This window comes from Nestor notabilis, unplaced genomic scaffold (assembly GCF_000696875.1).
Source record: "Nestor notabilis isolate BGI_N333 unplaced genomic scaffold, ASM69687v1 scaffold7167, whole genome shotgun sequence".
Classification (NCBI taxonomy): Eukaryota; Metazoa; Chordata; class Aves; order Psittaciformes; family Psittacidae; genus Nestor; species Nestor notabilis.
The window spans coordinates 55955-71873 of NW_009935118.1; the positions used below are offsets into that span (position 1 = coordinate 55955).

Here is a 15919-nt window from a genome sequence, read left to right on the forward strand (position 1 = left end):
GAAACTGGAATGAACATCTCTCAGATCTTGCTGGCTTTGTTTCCCTTGCCTCACCACAACTCCAGCTGTGATTTCACAGGACAGTCTTTGATGGCAGCACCAGCTTAAGAGTATTCCTGCCTCATAGACACCTTCCTCCCCTTTTCTCCCTGGGCCCTAAATCCATTCATTCCTGCCTTTAGGCTGCATATAGACCTTGCTGCACCAAAAAACCTCTCAGCTCAGCTGTTCTGTGATTCAATTGAAGAACTGAGCTAGCTAAAAACCAAACATATCACCCCACGACACTATTTCTTTGTTGGGTCATTCTGCTCTGCCTCACAGGACAGATGTGTAGACAGCTTTGCCAGAGGAAACACATAAAGAAATAAGTAGCAATTATATTTCAGACAGTATTGTTGGTAAAGACTTAGGAAATTAGAACCTACAGGAGGACAAGAACACCTTCACCTTTACAGAATCATAGAATGCCCTGGGTGGCAAGGGACTTTAAAGATCATCTAGTCCACCTTCCACAAAGCTCCATCCAGCCTGGCCTTGAATACTTCAAATGACGGGGCACCAACAGCTTCCCTGAACAAAGTGTTACAGTGTCTCACCACCCTCATCATAAAAGATTGCTTCCTTACATCCTATCTAAATCTACCCTCTTTCAGTTTAAAACCGTTGTCCCTTGTCTTGTCCCTACAGGCCCTGGTAAAAAGCCTCTCTCCATCCTTCTTATAAGACACTTTTATATACTGAAAGGCCACAAAAAGGTCACGTTGAGCTTCTTGCCAACCAACTCCCCTAAGTCCTCCTCAAGGTTGCTCTCAATCCAGTCCTAGTTCAGCCTGTATTTATTTTTGGGATTGCCCAACCCAGGTGCAGAACCTTGCTGGTGGCCTTGTTGAACTTCATGAGAACTTCATTTTGATGCATTCTGTGGATGTAAAGAACTAGTCCCTGCTTTCATCTAGAAATACTTCAGTCTAGGAGTACATGGCAAAAAAACAATGATTACTTGATTCCTCTTTCTTGTTCTGAGGCTTAGTAAGTTGTCTTCTGCTGTCATCTACTCCTCATGCATGAGGATTTTATCCTATTTATTTGTAGGTACTTCTTCAATGCTGGAGTCACTGGTAACTTAGGGAACACTAAGTTTATCCAATTAGTGCAGTTGAAACCTCTCCTATTGCACCTTTGCTGTGACAAGGCTGGGCAGTGGACACAAGAGCCCACTAAAATTTAGGGCTGAGGAAGAGCATGTTTTACATGCACATGCTTTTTAGCCAGGCAGAGGGCCTGACTCTAGTCTCTGTGAGATCTGTATTATGGCAGACCTTCCACTTCTTTCTTCTCAGAAGATGCATATAGAAAATAAGCTACTGACTGAGCTCTGAAAAGCCTTTTCTGAAAGTTTTACAGCCATTCTGCTTTACAGAAAATGTCTACGTACTCTAAGTTTTATGGCATTGTACAAATCTCTGGTTTGAGGCACACTGCCTCAATTTCTCTAGTCCACGTATTTCAATATATCATGTTTTTCAGAAGCGTTCAAATGCTGCTGCTGCTGCTGTGTAAGGCTTTCCCACACACTTAACAGAAGGTGCTGGGAGAGGAGGGGTTTCAATGTGTGTGACAGCTGCTACCTGGAGTGAATGGAAATCAGGAGCTGCTATACCAGGCTCTTGAGCAGAAGGCCACAGAGCTCAGGGATTCAGCAGTCTGGGTGCAAGGAGAGGCATGTAGCAAACACTGGGAAGTGGGTTACACATCAGACACACATGACACAGACAAATCCAAATAGGAAGATCTTTGGAGGGCTAATAAGGTTATCTTGATATTGGTACATCTGTCTATTCTACTGTGCCAATCTTTCAAGGTCTCAGCCGGAGAGTGCCTCTCAGAAGCTGCATGCAGTATGACTGATCAGAACTAAACTTTCCTCTCAAATGCTTGCTCTGGGTGAGGCTATGCCCAAGAGAACAACAACAGCTTGGACTTACTTTCAGAGGAAAGAGGGGCAGAAAAACAGTCAACAGCTTCTCTTTTAGTCTATTTCCACCTAGTGGAAGTGCTCAAGGGGAGATATATTCATTGTACCATAAATGTTCACAACTTCAGAGGGGCATACAAAGCGTATGAGCTAATTCCTCCACCCTCAGTTCTGAAATAGCAGTTTTAGAAGCCATCCACCTCTTCTACTCACTAAGCCCAAACCTTCACTGCTAATCTCCATCTAAAAAAAGAGATACTTATATGCACAATGCTGGGTAGTGTTTTTAGTCACCCATGGTATGGCAGGTTGTGCATTGCCTTTTTAAGCAAAACACATTAAATCAATATTATAGAGTTCAGAGTGACAACATAACATTCATTTTTGCTTTTTCTAAGCAAGGATTTAGGCAAGGAAAATAGGAAGAAGATATATATATATACCAATGTCCCAATCAATAAAGACCTTAAAAATGTGCTCACAGCTGCATGACTACTTGCTCCGAACACACCGTAATGACCAGCATATCCTGTGGCAAAATTGTTCCACATGAGAAGCCAAATGTTATTTTGCATTTGGGTTGCAGGCCAAACCCTACAAAATGTCTATCCGTGGCTTCTCCTGAGCCACCCTACCCTCCATGAGATGTTTACCAAAGTAGGTTATGCCCTTACTCAAATGAACTGCCAGTAACCAGTTACTGCTTCAGATAGCATGACCCCACAGGCACGAGTGCCTGTACGATTACAACTATTTCATGCCTTATTTGTCTGTTTTCACATACACTTAGAGGTCTGTGTATACTGCTGTAGTCACTGTGTGTGCCTGTTCAAGTCCTGGTACTGAAGGCATTATTATTTTGGCTTAAAAAATGCACCGCTGTAGCAGGATATATGGAGCTGCTCCCATGACAGAGATGACATTCACACATGGCTCTCACCAAAGAAAAACTATTGTGACATCTTGTGACACATATAGCTCCCCAGCATCTTTCCAGCCTAGGGCCTATACATTTATCTTACTACTTACAGAGACTTGAATTCCACTTAAGCCTTCCCAGTTGCATGTAAAATAAATGCATACTAGGTCTGGTATGTAGACCAACTGTTAAACATTGCTACCCATGACAAAGCATGCAATCCACAGGATGTTCTCTGCCTTTGTTAAATGTAACTGATACCTCACAGGGAAAAAAAAAAGCGGACAGAAGCTTTTTCATTCCCTTTTCTCTACTAGTAGTTCAGAAAGATTAAAGTGCTTATTCACAGAGTGATAAAACGGATGTAGGAGGTTTTGGACTCCTGCTGCTGTTTCTCCTCCTTGGAGGAAAAGGGTCCTCTAGAAGTCAAATCCAGCACATCTAGATTATGCACCTGCCCTGAATTTGCTCTTGAGAGAGAATGGGCTCTTCTACTTATATCAAAGGAGCAGGAAAAAAATTTCATCTTGTGCAGAAAAACAGCTCTTCACAATGTTAAACAAAAGAAATGTGATGTGAGTAAATTCTTTGAAATGCTTTTCTATTTTTACCAAATAGAGCTGTGGTCTTAAAGAAAAGTGCTGTGTGCCTCATCTTCATTGAATCATACAATCATAGAGTAGTTAGGGTTGGAAAGGCCCTTAAGATCATCTAGTCCCACCCCCCCTGCCATGAGCAGGGACACCACCCACTAAACTATGTCGCCCAAGGCTCTGTCCAGCCTGTCCTTGAACACCGCCAGGGTTGGAGCATTCACAACTTCCTTGGGCAACCTATTCCAGTGCCTCACCACCCTCACTGTGAAGAACTTCTTCCTTATATCTAACCTAAAGTTCCCCTGTTTAAGTTTAAAGCCGTTACCCCTTGTCCTACCACTAGAGTCCCTAATGAAGAGTCCGATCTTGCACACAGCCAGACATCCTACCAGGGACAGGTCCTGGCATCTTGGAGAACAGACCAAATTCACCAAACTGCTTTTCTTTGTTTACTTATATTTTAAGGTCATCAAGCAACCATGTTTGGTTTTGAACATATCTATGTATAGATAAGCATCGTCTTGATATATGTATAGTGTAGTGATACACAGCATGGTCTTCATACGATTGTAGTGATTAAGGGTTGCTTTTTGCCTTTTTCTCCAGACCTGTTTACCCTTTTTCATCCCTTGGCAGGTGTAGCAGAGGTGATAGAAGTACTTTGTAAGCTATGAAGTACTTCAGTTTGGCAAAGGGAAAAAAAAGACAACCCTTGAAAACCGAGTGCCTTCTTTCCCTTGATAGATGACTGGTAGCTAAAGCAATTGATGCAGTCTCCGGTATATCTATCATCAATTCGCATTCACACAAAGACGACACAGAAACAAACAATAGAAACTAAGAACAATACTTGAGCTATCACCTAAAGAAGTGGGTTTGAAGCTTTGTTTTTATCAAAGTAACAATACCATTTTATGCATTGTCTAAGTTATAAAACAATTGTTGGATCAAACTCTGACTTCTTAGAAGCTTTATAATTCACTTTCTGGAAGCAAATACTGAGAAAGAGAAGCCTTTGCTACAGCTGAGAAAATACTTGATCTTCTGGTTTGGTGGTTACACACACACAAAAGAAAGAAAAAGGCAAAAACCTGTTTTATCCAAACTAAGAAACATTTAATATCTGAGTGCATTTTTTGTTTGAAAAGTGAAAACTGAATTAAGCACACTGAGTGATTTCATTCTACAAGAAAAAAGAAAGGTGAATATTTAATTAGAAAAAAGATATGATGCATTCGCGATTCCTAAATCTCTCCTCATTTCATTAGATAAAAAGTAATTGTCAAGTGTTTCCGTAGGTCCAACTTACATTCTTTAAACGCACCCTGCCTTATGTTTGGTAGTTAAAATATTTTGTCCAGCTCTGATTCTGTCTTGGTGATGACTCTACCACAGTAACCAATATTATACCAAGCTTGAATGTATAGCTCTTTTCCTTCTTTAAAAACAATTACAAGCAGAATCTCCAAGGAACACAAACTAATGCGTTAGGGGTGTGGTTGAAGTTTAAGTGAATCCAAATGACAGCTGGTTTTGAATTAATCCACTTACCTGATAATAAGCTAGATGCCTTCCCTCAAAAGACACCGTTGTTCGGTACTCCATTGGTATTATTGGAGGGTTAGGATTTAGAAACTGAGGGCATTCTTCTTCCTGGAGAGAGAAACATTTTATGTTATTCCAAATAAGAAGTCTTATCACAACAAGCTCCAATAGCCTTCGGACAATGGAATGATTGTTCTGAAGAACTTCATGCTTAAAATACAGTGACAGATTTGATTACACCCTTTCAAATTAGACATGCTAAAAATGACTGCAGCATATGTCAAAGCTGTGGGTGATTATCTTTCCCAGCCTTGAAATCTTGTTCCTCCCATTGAAGTAAAATAGTAAAAGGAACAAAAATATCCTTTCAGGAGTTATTCAGTCTCACTGACCCTCCTCAATCACACCCTTAAATTCCCACCTCCGCACTGTCACTAAAAAAACCACCTTACACTTCTGGAGTTAACTTTAGAATCACTTTTAAATCTCTAATTCAACCAATTGATGTGAGAGGAAAAGAAAAAAATATTTCACTAATAAAAACCTAATAAACTTATTTTTAAACATTACCATATTTTGTTTAATCACATCCTGTACTGAAGAGGACTCTTCACAGATATGTCTCTTCCAGTCCCACTGACAATTCCATCTATTGCTTGCACAGGAATAGCATCTACAAATACAACATGATAGTCATGACAAACTGACAAGCTTGTTCCCCCATTGTCAAAAAAAGTAAATGAAATTCCATCTATATTCATGGAGGGTAGATAAATCTGTTACAGCGTTCTTACTATATTAAGCTGAAAACTTCATAGTAATAACAGTTCAAGAACCCCAGGAAGCTATTTTCTCTCTTCAGTATTTGAGCAAGGATCAGAAAACCACAGCATCTCACGCAAACTTTGACATTAGGTCTGAGATGACTAGATGTTATCTTGATTGACCTTCACACATGAGGATGAATGAAACGGGGTTTGGGTTGGCTATACCTGCCCTTGGGCAGCAACATCTCAAGCAGGGCAAACAGGGGCAGGGTCAGCTTTGACTGTTCTGTTTGAATACACGACAACCCAAAGCACCAATCTGCCATTTGAGGGAATGAGTAGCTAAGCAGATGTCCACCTGTGGATACATTAGCAGCTACAGACATGGCAACCCAATGAACTGGCCTTTAATTATACGTGCCATGAATAGTCATATTCCATATGTTTTATGTTACTGGACCATAGAATCATAGAATCATATAATAGTTTGGGTTGGAAAGGACCTTAAGATCACCTAGATCCAACCCCCCTGCCATGAGCAGGGCACCTAGTGCGCTTCAACCATTTTTAAACTCCATTAAAATGTAAGAAAAAGGATTTGGATGCTGGCAAATTGAGAGTACCAAAAGCTTAATTATGAAATGATTGAGTAACTCAGCAGCCAGTTACCTCAAACACCATGCTACGGGCCCTAAACACCTAAGTTAAGAAGCTGAAATACTTACGGCTGATTTTCAAAAAGATTCATTGCTTCTTCACAGTCATAAAACGGGTACGTATGTGACGCAAAAAATATCTTGTTCTTTCCAAAGGTTAACTGAAGTGGAACTGAAACATGATCTATCACAAAAGAAAAGAAAAATATCTAAGTGGCTGTTGAATTCTTGAGCTGAATGATACAATGATAATATTTTTATTATTTTACAGGACATAAGCAAATATTTAACTATACAGTTGAGACTCTGGATCTCATGACCTGTTACACTTTAGCCCTATAAGCCCTGTTTTGTCTTTTTAAGCTTTACAAATTTTTCGGCACACAGTTGTCAGAAGAAAAGCAGAGATGGGATAAAGGGATGAAGCAAAATTACAGATTAGCTTTGTTTTACGGAACTGTTTCTCAGTGGTGCTATCGTCATGCTAGAATTTTAAAGAGTCTAGAAGAGCAAGGAAGACTGAGTAAGGAGATGATTGAACACAGCTGAAAACTGGCATAAGAACAGTCACTTTAAATAAAACATTTTCTTAAATATGAATATGTGTGCATGTAAAATTACTTCTTTCATTTGTGGATTAAAACTGTCGTCATATGAATTAAAGCAAGTGATCTTTGTGGTTAATGCCCTACAGTGCCTGCAATGCTAAGTTACCACAGACACTATGATCTTCAGTTTGCCGTACATGATTTCTCCACAAATGTACCTCTTGTCTGGATTATTACTGAACTAAGACTGGAAAATTTATCTTCAGAAACTGGTGCTTTCCTCAGTGAAGCTGTTTGAAATGCCTTTTGGAGAAGTCATTAAGCCCATGCGACAAGCTATTTCACAAGCTATTGTGCAATTTCAAACTCTGCTTTCCCTGAACAGGTTCTTGGAAGACCATCAGCTGCTTGGCTGGAAGCCACCTTTGCCTGCACTGGATTCCCTGGATATTTCAGATGGGTAGGAATGCCAGGGGATTTCCTAGCAATGGGACTGTGAAAAAAACATCCTTACTCTCTAGAAATGCCCTATTGCTTTTGGAAGCAAACACTACTAAAGTAACACAGACTTTTTCAAACTCAACAGGATTTCTTATCAGTAAGTGGCTCAGAACTTTTTGTGACATGCTGCCAGAAACCACTGCCTCTGTTCATAACCGTCTGCCTTCTGCTGAAGTGACTGCCAAGCTTCTGAGCATCTTTATATTACTTTTGAACATCCTTTCAGATAGACCCCTGTGCAACCAACCCAGACAGGCATATTATTTCTGGATGACTCAGTTCCTCTAATGCCATCCCTGACAGACTTGTAGTCTCACACTTTATGCTGGAAGACATGAAGATGTCATGTTTACCAACTTGGTTGCTTTATGTCCTGCTTTACAAAATATTTAGGGAACATGAACTGGCCCTAAATAACAAAGTACTGCTTGAACAGTTAGCATAATCTGATACTATGACACACTCCAGCTAGTTTAAAACTTATGAGGGAGATTTTAACATCATTACTCTTTCTGCGACGAAACCTGGATTTTGATCTGTTTCAGCCTTAAGAGAATTAAAATTTAAAAAGTGCTTCCAAGTACTGCGCTGACAGTTCATGGCTGTTGTGATACATATTGAAGGGTTATCCTGAGGGTACCTCTGCAAGCTGCAAGAGCACATGTTTGTTGGTTTGTTTGCCTTTTTTTTCCTTTTGTCTTTTCTTAAATAAACAGTGCTGTGTAACCAGTTTTATCCCATGTGTTTATGAATCAAGATGTAAGAACTTAAAGCATGACTAATGCACTATCTAGGAAATAGCACAAGAATTATGGCTGGCAACAGACCTTAAGCATATAATCAGTGGTTCAGAACAATGATACAGCCTTTAATTATATGGCCACATATTTTTCCACTGGACTTACTAGTGCAGAAGCTGTAGGGCAGACAGTAGAAGGGGCAGAAGGCTTTATGAGAGAATGGACTGTCTTGTGACTTGGACCAGAAAACAAGCCGCTGAATGTCAGCTGACTAGAGCAAAACTAAGGCATCAGAGATGAAAAACTTTACATCTGAAGCACATATGCAGCTCTTCTGGCCCCACAACTCAAGAGTGATTAGGTTAAGATTAGAGTAGCTGGGTTTTGTTTGTTTGGAACAGAGAATAGTATCTCTCTGGCTCTGTGTCTAAGCCTCTGCCAAGCTCCTGTTTTGAGTTCCTGGTAGAAACACCAGGAATGCTACAGCTTGTAAATACAGTAATGAAAAAAAGTCGAGTAAACCTTTTAAAAAAAAAAAGTTTGAACAGACAGTTCAGCAATAGACTATTTCGGGAAATGGACTGGAAGAGGAAAAGTACTTGTATGCAGCTCATATAAGATCATCGCATTAGAAGCAGCAGGCTACATTCTTTCCTCTTATTATACATGGAGGGTAGCAATATTTCTTTACCTTGGTGTTTTGGTGTTGGAGGAATTATATCAGGTGGATCACAGATAATAATCCCTTCTTTTAATTGAGCATAATGCGTTGTTTCACCAAACGTACACAAGACCTGGTCACTCTCAGTCAAAGTTGGCAATGGACTTACAGTCAGTTCCACCTGGAAACAAAATTTTAAAAGGGTAAAATATCTGAAGGAAATGAGCCAAGGCCCAGTAAGGTTTATGGCCAGAGAAATTCATCTGCACTTTTCTTCTTGGCAAGCAGTGATATTTTGGCAAGTATCACAGAAGATGGTTCTCCTTTTCAATTCTTATTTATTCCCACCTGCTAATCTTTTCTTCTTACACCTCTACCAATTTTTCCAGATTGGCTCTATGCTGAATTAGACTGGTACAAAAGCCTCCTGTCCTGTCAATGCAATAGATCAAAACAAAAAAGTCTGTACAGACACACCTAAAGCCTTTTATTGTTGTCCTCAGCATCCAGTTTAGCAACAGTAAACAGACTGGTTAACACTTAAATCCTGACAAACTTAATTAAAATTATATTAACTGAGGTGTTACTGGTGAATAATGAAACCAAGAGTGGATGGGCTGGAAAAACTGGAGTTTGAAAGGGCTGAACAGAAAAGTGGCTTCCTCAAGACTCCATCTACATGCAAGAAACCCACTGAGTTCTGTCATGAAAAAGGATTTCTAATGATGCTGAGATCTTAACCTCCTCGAGGAAAGTATCAGATTGCATGTGAGAAACTAAAAGCAAAATTAAATGAGAAAACTTAGCAAGGAAAGAAGAAAAAAATTGAAATTAAATTTTGGGTGCTGTGCTTGGTTTAACGCTTCAAGTGTGTTAATTGTACACTTTAACTTCTTCCATTTTGTACTGCCAGTAGAAATGACAATCATCCCGTTCTCTCTGAAACTGGCCCAACATTATGAATTGCAATGAGTTTTGGTGAGTAAAGGAATCATGACGGGACAGTGGCATCAGTGCTGTTAGAAGCAGCATGTAAAAGCTCACTTGAAGTTGGGTTTGGTTTTGGGGTTTATGCATTTTGGCCTCAGATGCTGATATGAGACATGAGAGACTTTTCAACACAAGCTGACAAGATCTGGACTAAGAGAAGGTGTGGAATTTAAGTAGACTAGCTACAATCTACCAACACTTTTGTTCAACACAGAAATGGCCTCAATGCAATGTTGTTTACATCAGCTAGGAATGGAATTAGAGTCATTTGAATGAAAGTCTCTTGCTTTCTGATTAAAAGGGATTAAAAGCCATTTCACTGATTTTACTTGCTGAGCACTCCAGGAAGCTCTCACTCTGCACTGGCATGCTTCATTTGGAGTAAGAGCAAGCTATGACACCCTGGTCACACTCTGAACACTCAATTTTGTTGCCACAGAGTCATTTTGCATGCTGAATTTACCTTCTCCATGTACCCAGATGGACTTTGCTGTGTAGGCAAATCCACTGCTGATTTTAAAGCAACAGCTTATGGCTTCACTGCTTACTTAAGTTTATGCTCAACTAAGCTGAAAGGGCAGCATGAAATCTCCCCTATCAATTACTTTTTATGGGTTATACAACATTGTGCAACACTTTCATAATATTCAGATTAAGTATAAGTGCTTTATGACCCATACTAGTGCATCATTTTTGGTTTATAGAGAAGGTCAAAAAAAGCATTTTTCAGAAGAAAACATGAACTTCAACCTGCAAAAAAAGTAGGCAAGAAAGAGCACTGTGAGAAACAGCAGAGATTGAGATATCCAAAACACTTCCCTATTCCTATTTTCCACTGTGCACAAAGAAATGCAGATATTCATCAACCTGGTAGTCAAATCAATGTGCTTTAAGAACATGTAGGAAAAGTAATTTCTTGTCATACCTTAGTAGGGGCTCTGCGACTCATGTTTAGAGGGTCTGCACTAATAATAGTCATGCATGTGCCACTCGGGCTCCACAGCCAGTGGTTCTCCTTGTCAGCTGTTTCACAGTCTGCCTTCTTTGTGCACCTGACAAAACAGGAACAAAAAACAAAGCAAAGCAATGTTATAATTGGACTCTGCTTTCCCTGAACCATGCAACAATTTCAGGATTAGAGCCTGAAATTACAATACAAGATGATTGGGAATTTGCTTTAATACTGACTATTCTGGTTGCTATTAGACAATTTTAAATAGAATAACAGGTGGAATAAGTATTGATGGTCTGAGATGTCAAAAGCAAGTGGGGAAACATGCCTATATTATTTTGGACACTACCCTGGGTTAGACAAGACAAATGCACACAGAGGCCGTAATATTTAGCACATAAACCATCAGGCAGTGGTGCCATTGCCTATCATCTGAAACCAGGCTGATTAATCTTCATTGCAATATATAACAAAGTCCCAAATGAGTGGGAACAGCCTGTTTTTTCTGCAGGTCAAGTGGCAGACACTTATGTGTTGCCAGTAATAAGACACCCCACTCATGAGACTAAAATGCAGGACAAAAGCATTGCTGCAGGTACACAGGCCTGTGAAGAGCTCCTGTGAAATAGCAGCATTACAAATGTTACTTTCATAGTCAGTTTTCATTAACTCCTGCCGCTATTTGAGACCTCTCTTTGCCAGGGCACTGTTACCATTACAGGAGGACAACAGCAGTTGTGCAGCCTAACCAAATACAATGGGAGATTTTCCCAGCTCAAGTACAGGAAGGACAGAAAAAAGTGATGCTGCAGTGCAGAAGCTGCATGTGTGGTTGCAAAAGCTTGTTGAAGTGCGTGTGGGGACAGTCTCATGCATATTCTTTCCATTCTGTGCAAAGTTTAGGAGAAAATGCTGTAGGATCTCTGGCTGTTGTAGCAGAAGTCTATTAACTCATCAGGGGCTTTATAACACAGGGCAGTTGCTGTACAGTTCTGGTAATGCTCCCCTTAAATATATCATTTATAAAGAGTCTCCATTCAGGAACCATATCCCTAAACACACTATTAAGTGCTGTGTGTGACCATGAGACAAAATGTACTGCAGATGAGAAAAATATTAGAAATCAAACTTTTCTTTTTTCTCCCCATTGGAAATAAATACTAGCAAATGCAAAAATTCATGTTTGCCTGTTCTCAAGACCATTAATGCTTTGAGATACTGAGGTCAGTGATCATATCAGAAACCTGAAGGGAAATCTAGGGAAAATTGCCTTTTGTGTGATATATGACACAGCCTTCAACTCCCAGCAGCCCAGGAGGAGTTCGAGGTGTATATTCCAAATCCTCAGGTTTCATTTACAGCAACTGAAACCCAGGCTGGAAGTTACAGTATATCACATAAACCTACGTGCACTGCAGAAGTTTCTCTGCAGCACTCCATATTATGGAACACATCACGCTGAGAGGTAACTTAATGTGATAGTTCACATTTTCAGACAGGAAGGTAGAAGCCTGAAATTCATCTGCATACTATAATTAAATAGTCCCTTTGTTCCAACAGCAAGTACTTAGAAACATGCATTTCCAACCACTTGTGCCAAGGGGTTAATTAACTCAGTAGTCAAAAAGAGCTGCAGGACTGCTCTTCCCTCTCGCCATTCCAATCAGTGCAGAGTGCAAAGAAGAGACATTCCAGAGTTGCTCTATGCTGTCCTAGTTTACATGTGTTTGAATATTAATTCAGTTAACCTCTGCAGATAGTCAGTCAAATGCCACTTTCTGCTCTCCTACGTTAGGTGAGGGTTCACTGTAGCTACATGTCTTGATAAATGGATGTTTATACATAGAAATCCAGCATTTGAACTATATACTTTATTTCAGACATGAACAGGTTTTTCTTTTATGTTCTTTTTTTACACTTTCCTGTTCTACTTAAAATAGATGCTATATTTTCTGATTTTAAATAGGGAGCACTCTTGTAATTTCTGGGAGAACATTTGGCCATACATTTCGGAGAGTGATAACACATCAGTTAGAAGATGTACACTGATTTTCAGTACCAGCAGCAAAGTATGTATTTTCCCAAACTAAACAAATCTGCAGAAGTCAAGAATTTGTGTGCTCAGAAGATCGATACAAATGTCTGTGTGATAAAATTGTATCGCTGTCAGGAGCGTATGGCTGAGTACAAAGAGATGGGATCACTATGCTGAGCAGTAACACACAGCACGTGTCAGAGTTTGAGCTATTCCATTGCCTGCACCCAGGAAAACCCTGTCAGCACTCACCTGCCCTCTCTGACGCACCAGCCGCAGTACGGGTCCCTCGCTTGAATGCACTTCTCACAGTCTGAATATTTGTGGCAGTCCTGCACAGGTAGCCGATGCACCTGGAGAACCCAAAGGAAGGCAAACTGTAACACATCTGAAGAGGGCACAAGGAGACTGAATGTTTGTGGACAGAGTTGTACAGTGCTCTGGTAGCAGACTTGGCCCTGTATTATTATGATCAGAGCTCAGCTTGAGTGTAAGAAAACACATACAAAACCAGAGTCTGGTTATTTTTCCCTTAAAAGAGTCCAAATTTACACGTTTTCCTGCTTTTTTCCCAATATTATCTAATTTCTCTTCAAAGTAACATTGTTGTAATCAAGAATGAAGAGCAAGTCTTACAAAAATTGAGCTTTTCAGTTCCTTCAGTTACATTACTTCTGGAAATCCACAGTAAAGCAATCACGGCAGGACAGGAGGAGCATCAAAAACGCTCTGAATTCAAGAAACAGCTACCACAAGACAGACACTTTCAAAAGGCAGACTTGGCACTGGCTAGACCATTTTTTTAACAGACTATGTTCCCCTCCGTATCACTAGCATGGACATAAATTGTTTGAAAATGTGACCGTCAGTGGCACTTTTAGCCAGGAGGCATTTCAGAAAGTCTGCAAGCGTGAGATTGCCAGGACACTTTGGGTTACTGCACTTCTCCTTGCCTAATCCTCCACCATGCAATACATTCATGAGAGAAAATGGAAATAATTATGACAGGAAGCAGCGGGGAAAAGAGATCAACAGTCCTCATATCTCAGTCCCCCAGCAAGTATATGGCTTCTGGTTTTGATTTCCTTTGGTGCTGAGAATAAACAAGTTTGTCCCTCTTTGGTTCACCGAAAAAGAAGCCAGCACACAACCATCCCTTTTAGTTACATTGCTCAAATGATCCAAGAGGAGAACGGAACAGATGTCTTCCTGTTGTTGAGTATGTTTTAAAGAGTGCAAGAAGTCTAGCAACAGTAACTCTGAGATGTAGGCTTTCTTTTTTCTACTTTATATCCTCTCATTTAAGACAACTGTCAATTACAAAAAGTAATTGAAAGTCTGAGTTTAGCATTTTCTTTCACATTCCAAGAGTAGTCTGACTTAGTTAAGGAAAATTGTCAATATTGGGTAGTATTTTGGCATTTACTAATACAAAGGTTTACTTTTTCAGCATTCTCCCATAGATTCTTACCTAACCGGAGCTGAGTTACTGGCACTCTGCTTCACTAACGGGTACCCACAAGTAATTTAATATCCAGTGAATGGCTTTTTTATGACAAAGTATTTATTTCATAATTCTGGCAGGCAGAAACAAGCCCTAAAGATTGCCATCTCTGCAAGTCTTATGTAAACTTAATGGATTTAAAAAAATAAAAAGAAAAGCAGCTCCATTTACAGCCAGCTTCAAACTGCATAGAAACTAATCTTAGAGATTTTCTAATTGGCACTCAATCAAAAAGAGTGGTAAAAGCCAAAACAAGCAAACAAACTAGTGATCGCGGTAAGTGACTGCCACAGGCTTTTGCTTTCCTCTCAGTATGGTATGTACCATAGGAATTTGGGATCCTACCAGTGATGTTCACTTGTAATGAACCAGCGTGAGCACGGCAGGAGTGGTACACTCCCCCAGGAAGCTGCCAGGGCTTTCTCCTGCTCTCTGTCCAAGCTCTGGGAGCAGAGCGGGGAGGAGAGGGCTGACTTCTGAAAGCATTTGCTCCAAGCCACCCACTGCTACTGACACAGCAGCAGAAGCTGGGAGGAGAAGGGGGAGGAGAAGTGAAACAGGAAAGCAAGAGCTTATTTCACACTATGGCTCTTAACCTCCCTATCATTCTCCTCTGTATTTCTCTCAATCTGATTTCCTTTTAAAGGCTGCTTCAAGTTATCACCCACCACACCATCACTTTCACTTTGCTCAAGTGCTTACAGAGCCCAAGCAATTCATTTCCAAATGCTGAGGCAGGCTGCATCTGCCAGGTAGCAGTAAGCATGCCTACCAGCAATGCTAGCCTGCCCTTATTATTTACCTTTCTTTAAATACCTCTAAACCATTTTAACCCTCTGGGTGGGGTTCTGATATCTCTATTCCCACAACTCCCAGCTATGCTTAACCCAGAAGAGCACGTTTCAGCATTTATTCTTCTCCCCTTCCTTGTGTCTCCCAGCTCTGAAGGCCTCCATTCTCCTCCTGTCTATCTGCTTCTAAAAGTGGGTGGGACTGCTCATTGTAATTAACTCGTGGAGATGACAGTAATGTAATGCCATTACAGAGCTCCCAACTCCAGTTATTCATATTTAAGCTGAACAGGTTTTGTAGAAGAAAACTATTATTCGCATTATTCAGAAACTGCAGTGTCTGTGAGAGCTACTTGGAAAAGCTTAAACTGAAATCCTTTCTTTGGCAGACATTTGCCACTTTCTAAATGTAAACATTTTAAGAGATGGAATTACTGTTTTGCACATTTTCTTTGAAAAATTTGTGTGTGGCCGTCCTAAATTCTACCAGTTCAAGTGGACTGTCACCAGAAAACCTGTCTTCTTTCAAGGTTGCTGCCATCTTTTACACTGCTCAGCAGCTCTGGTGGGGGCCGCAGGGCCTTTTAAGCAACATGCTAGCTTGTCAAACAGGGTGCCAGGCTACCCAGGCTTTTATGGACAACACTTAAGCTTGGAATTCTGTTCCAAATCTGAGCAAAAGCCAAATAAGAAGCATCAACTACTCCAAAAAAAGAAAACAAAAATCCCCCCCCCA

At 40.3% G+C, this 15919-nt stretch overlaps 1 protein-coding gene across 1 annotated transcript in view; it reads right to left on the reverse strand.

The window, feature by feature from the left end:
• The window catches only part of PLXNB2 (plexin B2), a gene marked incomplete at its 3' end in the record, with an annotated part of 76299 nt that overhangs the window by 53862 nt on the left and 6518 nt on the right, over positions 1-15919 (reverse strand). Inside the window, 6 exon segments of the mRNA XM_010017675.1 lie at positions 5045-5146; positions 5609-5711; positions 6531-6645; positions 8942-9092; positions 10827-10953; positions 13141-13241. Coding sequence (XP_010015977.1) covers positions 5045-5146; positions 5609-5711; positions 6531-6645; positions 8942-9092; positions 10827-10953; positions 13141-13241 — 699 coding nt within the window.